General features: G+C 45.1%; 1 protein-coding gene across 1 annotated transcript in view; it reads right to left on the minus strand.

The window, feature by feature from the left end:
- RAB10 (RAB10, member RAS oncogene family) overlaps positions 1 to 7,320 on the minus strand; it is a 36,853-nt gene extending 29,533 nt beyond the window's left edge. The window contains exon 1 of the mRNA XM_006032379.3: positions 7,205 to 7,320. Coding sequence (XP_006032441.1) covers positions 7,205 to 7,320 — 116 coding nt within the window. The remainder of the gene's footprint in view (positions 1 to 7,204) is intronic.
- Positions 7,321 to 7,663: the final 343 nt, after the last annotated feature.

Consider the following 7,663-nt stretch of genomic DNA (forward strand, 5'->3'; position numbering starts at 1 on the left):
GCTATGCAGGACGGGGGGGTGGAGGGGGTGTTGGGCTGGGGATGTGCTCAGGGCAGGCGGTGGCACTGGAAGGAGGGCTATGGCAAGATCTGGGGCGGCTGCAGCACCCCCCCAGCACCACCGCCACTGGCCCCAAGCGCAGCCCTGGCACCAGCCCCAGCCCGCCCTGCCCTGCTCCATGCAGATCCGGGGGTAGATGTCCCCTCTGCCCTCCCAGGGTGCGTGCAGTGGCGGGAGCTGCCCCCACTTCCCGTGCCCAGCCCGATCAGCACTTGCCTCAGCCCCACTCCTCCCTCACCGCAGGGGCCTTGATCTGCCCCTCCCCACACCCTTTCGCTTCTCCCTCCCCTTCCACCACAACAGACTTATCAACTGCATGCAGCTCTTCAAGCTACCAGGTTGCATATCGGAAATCGGATTGGTATCGGCCAATACGCCTCCTTACAAATCTGCTATCAGCCCCCAAAATCCCCATCAGTGCACCCCTACTGTCTGACCACCTTCACATATGCAACTAATTCATTCCTATTGCTCAGAATGAGATACGAAGTAAATTGTTCTTGAACTGTGTCCTCACACTGCTGGACAGCTACTGTGCTGCGAAGCTATTTATAAAATACAAAAACTCTTTTTTGCCATGCTTTTCTTCTAACAAATACCAGGGAAGTTACCTCCTCATTAGCGACAGCTCATGCATTTTAGTTATCTGCTAGAAGCATATCAAGACTGGTCTTCTCATCTAGCTCCTCTTCCTGATATAATGAAACACCAGACACTCAAATCTGCCGGTCACTTCCTTTTTGACCCCTGCGCCCACACACACACGTCACTCATTTCTCCCTATCTGTTCTTCTGGAACAAGCTATACACCCTCAGCGCTAATAATCCTACCACAGAAAATACTCCACTTAATGTGTCATGTTACTTTTCTTTCCTTCTTTAATGTATAGGCTTTCCTACCCTGAAAAGGCTTTGGGCAGCTTACAACAAAAACGAGATAAATTATAAAAACAGATCAAATAAATAATACCAAACAATGCCCTACGCTATGACTTTACGCTTGTTCCTCATACTATTTACATTGTTATGCAGACATTGAAGATTCATTACAGACTCCTATTTTTCCTCTTGCAACTTGAATCCTATTAAGGTTTCCCATGTCTTCTCCAGAACCTTCCCCCTAGATCTTAACTGTGCACTGACCAGGTGTTTTTGTCACCAGCATCCACAATTAGATGTATGCCTCCATCCCTCTTAGAAGAAAATCCTGGAGCACACTAACTTCCTCCTCCCTGGGTGCAATGGTCTTGTTAATGCTATGCAACCCCTTCATTACTTCACTATGCTGTGGTACCTCCTTCCAGGGGTAACTCCTCACTTAAATCTTGACTACAGCACTGGTACACAAGGTGGGTGCCTGTAGATGTGCCAGGAGGCTGCTCCAATGTGCTGTAATTACAGCGCATCGGAGCAAACGACTGAGTCTTCTGGAGTGTGGTAATTACTATGCTCCAACCAGCCTCCATATCTCACGCATCAGCATCCCCACGCTTCAAAACGGTGGCAGAGGTACTTTAACAAAAGCTCACCGAACCAGCTTTAGTTAGTGTCCCTGCTGCCATATTGAAGCATGGGGATGCTAATACACAAGGTACTCCAAGAGCCGCTCTAATTAAAGCACCTCCCCCTCCCTGCCCCTGGAGCGCATGTAAAAATGCCCGATGATGCTACATATATAAAAAAAAGGCAATACGCAAGTACTGCCTGCTAGCCCACCTTTCCAACTTAATCAACTGTGGAATGGTTAAAAAGACTGGCCTTCCCTCTGTTGAGAGCATCTCAAGCCTACATTAGACAGCGGGCTTTCTTTCCACAATGCAAGTCCAGCTACAGCTTGGTTTACACCGTTTTTGTACTGATGCAATTGTTTTGTTTAGGGGTGTGATGTTTTTACCACTCAAGTTATACTAATGCAACCCCTGGTATGAGCACAGGGTTGCATTGGCATGGTAAGCTTTACGTTTAGAAAGCTTAGTCAGGCTCCAGTGAAAACAGGCTTTGCAACTACTTCAGTGAAGGCAAAGTGTAATTCTGGAAATAGGTAACATCAGAAAGTACCAGATAAGTTTAAAATGCAGGATGTGGCAAATAAATGTGTTACACGAAAGTAATTCTCTAAACCAAGTATACTGCAGAACTAGCCACCAGAAAAATCAGAATTGGTGGAAGAGATCAAACTGAAAAGAAACTCCTTTTACAAAACTGAGAACTCTATGAAGCCCCAAACAAAGCATGGCTCTCTCATCATGGTGTACCACAGGAACTCAATCTGTTCCTATGCTTTAATGAATTATGATAAAATAAAATCATGAAGGGTGTGGACCTTCAAGAGCTTATGCTTTAATTAATTACTTTTCCCACTGAGTCATGTTTCAAGGTAGACTGCAACTGTGTGTTCGTACAGGAGAGTTGGGCCTCAACCCTAGTCATGAACTTGAGGTGCCACTCATTGTGGTAACCTAATTCCTATTTGAATTTCACACCTACTGACCAAGCCACTGAAGTTCAGTACGGTGTTATGCAATCAAGTTAAGTGTGCCAAGTACAAAATTATACGCAAAGTCTATTGCAGGACAGCTTCGACACACAGTATACATAGAGAAATGCAACAATTTGTAATAACCTCCTAAAAAGAGTGGCTGCTGGCCAGGCCTGATGGGATGAACTCAAGAGAAATGACAAGTTGAGCTATCTAAACTTTAACAAAAGTAACACCAGGAAGTGCTTCTGCCATAAGAACGTAAGAAGAGCCGTACTTGGTCAGACCAATGGTCCATCTAGCCTAGTAACCCATCTCTGACAGGGCAGAAATGGATGCTGTAAAGGGAGAGCAATGAACCAGATAGCCCTAAAGTGATCTATCCCCTACTCAATACCCTTCCTGGCACCCACCATTTATTGGATTAAAGATGCCAGTGGAAACGTCTCCAACCATTCTGTTCAATTGCCATTAATAGAGCAACACTCCATGAATTTATCCAGTTCCTTTTTTAACCAGGATGTGCTGTGCCTCTACCACCTCCTGTGGCAGTGAATCCCACAAGTTAACTACAACTTATAGTGTCATAGTAGCTAGCGTCAGGAGGGACCTGAGCAGATCATCTAGCCTGACCCCCTGCCACAGGCAGGACTGAGTGCAAGAATGAAAGAACTACTTTCTCTTTTGTTAGTTTTTGTCACCTACTCATTTCAGGCAGGTGGCCCCTAGTTCTAGTATTCTGGGACTTGGTGAACAACAGTTCCCTGGTCACTTGGTCCACACCCTTCATGATTTTATACACCTCTATCATATCCAGCCTCTCAGTCATCTCCTTTCCAAACTGAGCAGTCCTAGCCTTTTTCGTCTTTCCTGGTACAGGGAGCTGCACTGGGGCCCAGGTGGGTGGGGAGCAGCAATAACAGTGTGGAAGCAGTTTCCAGCCCTTCAACCACAGCACAGCATGCACATCACCACTGCTTCTCCCAGCCCCTAATCCTTAGTTGTGGTCCAGGTATAGCTTCCAGACGGAACGGAGCTGTACTGGGATCCAGGTCCCTTGCCTCAGTGCAGCTCCCCTCTGGCTGCAAGCTGTGCCTACCCCACAGCAGGCCTTGGGGTGGGGAGGGAAGCAGAGGCGGGGGGGGGGTCAGGGATTGTAAAGCAGCAGCAGTGGCATGGGTACAGCTTCCAGCCCCAATGCCGGTGCAGCTCCTCACTGCTCAGCCCCAGTGCAAGAAAAGCCCTGCGGCTATGTAAGCTGCATCCAACCCGTGGGCTGTGTGTCGCTGTCCACTGCTCTAATCTACTAAGTAACACTGCTTTGAGTCTTATACAGCTTTTTCTTTTCCATATAGCTATACCCTCTCACGTTTAGTTTACCTTAAAGATTTCTTCCTTATGCTTAGTCTAAATTTTCCCTTGAAATCTTCCCACTACTTTATTATACCCACCTCATTGTGATCATTGGTAGCGGTGCCTCTGGTGGGAACAGTCAGCATATAGGGTTTGGTATATACTTTAGAACTGGATATACAGCTCACATTTTAGACAGGTCTTGGTGGCAGCCGAACTATCACAACCCATCCGGGGAAGCTGCTTTCCATTATGTTCCTTTCTTTTCCTCAATACTCTTCCAGGGGCTGAGATTTTGGTGCTCTGCACTATACTCCCTGCAGGGTATCATCCAGATGTGAATTAGTTCAGAGCTTTCCTGTGGGACTACCACTGTTACCTGTCAGGGCTGCATACAGACGTCAGTCTTAACTGCACTGAAATATTACAAACCCACGTCTAGTTTACACTTCACTGTTTCTAGGTTCTCCCTCATCACCATTCTACAGGGTTTTCCTTTCCTACTGAGTACGCTTCAGGGGAAATCCAGAACATACCAGCTAGCATCTTCATAATTTGCTTTTTCTTGACTGTTCTTCAAATTTCAGTAAATCAAGTTCATATTTCAGTTCACATCATCTGCAAAACTGAAGGTCGTCTTTACTTCTCCTACATTAAAAGTGCTCATTATAGCAGGACCCAGATGATCCTTGTTGGATTTCTTCTTCTTCTAGAAGAGATGCTTTCTGCATCTGCCTGTTTAACAGCTCCTAAAGCCATGTGATAATCCTACTACCAAAACCAGCAGTTTAGCTTTGTTTTTAGTATGAAGATGCTAATCTCTAGTTCACTGAATTAGAGGCAATTTCCCCACCCAACAGGTTGAAACTCTCTCCTTCAGAGGAGGAAAAGAATACACTATTATTTAATGCCATTGACCCCATTATCTTTCAGATGTATTAAGAAAGGTGTTCTTACAACATAATGACACAAAGAAGCACTTTACATTCACAGGTAGGAAGCAATGCTCAGATGCTGTATACATTAATAAACAAGGTCAACTTATTCAGGCTGTTTTACTGCATCAGGATGAATGTCTGGATATGGGAGAACTTGAGAAGACTTGTTTCAGGCTAGCCTCCAGGCAGAGTGGCAACAAAGATGCTGCAAGTACCAACTTCACGCACTGCTGTGACATGTCCGGCAATCTTGAGAGCAGAGTCATTAATTCTTTTCACTCATCTAAGATAAATTCCCATATGAGTTTATACCTGCAAACTCCAGTACAAAGCTGGTCAGGTTTCCACAGCAGAAGACAGTGATTAACATCCATGCTGAACAAGGGCTTTGTCACAGAGGCCGCAAGATAAAGACGGGAACAGTAACAAGAATAGGGATGTAGAGACAAGGCATGGAGTTTCTCCAGGTGAAGGTAATCAAGTTCTCCTTAAGTGAAGGCTTTACTACAAGGGTGGGAAGCAAGCAGAGTGGTAATCTGAATGCAGGAGCTGCGAATGCTCCCACTCCTAACTGGACCTGGCTATAAGGGAGTGTCAACAAGATGACCCAGGGAAGGGTGCTGTGTGGTTATCAGGAACCTCCACCCATTGCGTAAGCACTACTAAAACTGGACCTACCAGCAGCCAGTAAGTCATTCCCAACAAGGCTTTAAAAAGGCTCGTGTTGGAGGCTGCAGGGTTGATGGCTGTTAGCCATGTTGGTCTAGGAACATAGGCAGGCAAGGTTCTTTACGTAGATGTGATATCTTTTATTATACCAACCAAACAGTTGGAAAAAAAAAAACGTTCTTTGCAAGCTTTCGGGCACAAACACTCTTCTTCAGGCATTGGGAGAGACTGCTGGTGTTATGAGTTCTCCAAGGTAGAGAAATGCTCATGCTGGAGGCTGAAGTACAAGCTCAACAGCCAATTAAGGAGAAAACGAATGTATCCCTTCACAGTAAGCTGTACCAATTATATAATGCTTAGAAGTTATAGTTGCAAGTGCAGTGAAGCTGCAATGGAAGAGAGGCAGGGGAAACTCTGGACATGCCCTGACCACCCTCTCCTCTTAGTACCCATTCTCTGCCACTGTCACCTATTTGTTATACACTGGCAATGACCCTAGGCCCTCCAGGTACTACCATAGCTAGATGGAGGCTACTAACATGTACAACAACTAACTCCACTGGACAAATCACAAGAAAAACAGGAACAGGAGTGCTGGTTATAAGGTTCATAACTAAGGTGGCCAAGGGAGAACACTGAGCAGAAAACTCCGGGTAAGCATCCACTGCCCCATGAACCTATCTAAGGAGCCTGTGAAACTCTGCTTGAAGAGGTGCACAGCCAAGAGAAAGGAAGGAAAACAGCCCCACAGCTGCCTGGGTTCCCTCTAGACAGCACCTCCTTCCTCATCTGGTCGATCCATAGTTTGGGCCAGGCCCAGGAGGAAGAGGTTGACTAGAAGGTCCTAGGACTTTTTGTAGCTGCAACTGGGCTAGATACTAGTCCAAGCCAGCAGTCCTTATGATAGAAATCGAGCATGCATCTCAGTAACGCTGGTAAGACCTGCAACATTTGTCTTCTGCATTACCAAGAATTTTCAAGACTTCTATTGTGCCCAGTCAGCCTTACTTGATCAATACAAGTTGACCAGAAAAGAGAGACTTAAATTCCATAAATTCATAGCTGATCACAGTGGTGTAGAGTGGTTTTCCTCAATGTGGGGAAAAGTTTTGGGACAACCCTTGTCTCCATACCTGGGTTCCTCTATGGAGGGCGCATCCTGCCATGAAGGTCATGGCCAAGGTGAAGCTGTCATCTATGATACCCCAGCCAATCACCCCTCCTGTACTTACACCTCTGACTGACAAGGCATCTTGGTGACTTCTGGTTATTTAGAAATCCTAACTTTAAATATATTCCCACAAAAGCATGCACTAAGCATTCGCATCTTAAAACAGGCCACTGAAATGCTACGCTATTTTTCCAGAGACAATCCCTGCAACTTTCAGCCAAGTTAAGGCCCTATTTTCTTCAAAATCAGAACAGCATGACTTAATAGTGCTATACTGACTGTCACCAATTAAAACTTAAAAAAACCAAAAAAAACCAAAAAACAGAGGTAACTGGTAATCTTCATTACCAGTGGAAATACACATTGCATTCATGGAATTAGACTGGCAGTGATCTCAATTTAGGTATTTTGCCTATAAGATTCATTCAACATCATTCCCTATCCCTCCCATATTTCTGAGAGATTTTCAGTGTTACTCAAATGGACACCAATATGTAGTTTAGCTCAGCTAAACTACCATGGGATGTCACTTACCATATTTGTAGCTTGATCTTCTTTCCTTGTAATTCAACTGTTTTGATCTTGAAGTCTATTCCTAGGGGGAAGAAAGAAAGAAATGTCAGCCATGCTTTAAGAGTGGTGTGCCACATTTGTCAGAGCTGCCAGAGTTGTTGTACATGGAGAAGAAGTTCAACTGACAGGGTAATAAAGGAAATGGACAGTGGAGTCCTGTCTACATTAAAGACCGTAGCAAGACAGCTAAACACAGAGCTGAATAAATAAGAACTTCCTTACTTTAGACAAGCCCTCTGTCTGTCAAACTTTTGACTACACAATGCCATCCCCCTGCAGTTTTCCAAGAGGTGGCCTGCATGAAAAAAATTGAGAACTAGCTTATATGCTCTTGTGCTCAACTTTAAAAATGTGAAATAATCAGCTTCTTGCATAAGAACTGAGGAGTTCAAGGTATCAAACTTATCTTAACTGAAAGGG

The sequence above is a fragment of the Alligator sinensis genome, unplaced genomic scaffold (assembly GCF_000455745.1).
Source record: "Alligator sinensis unplaced genomic scaffold, ASM45574v1 scaffold8_1, whole genome shotgun sequence".
NCBI classification, from domain to species: domain Eukaryota; kingdom Metazoa; phylum Chordata; order Crocodylia; family Alligatoridae; genus Alligator; species Alligator sinensis.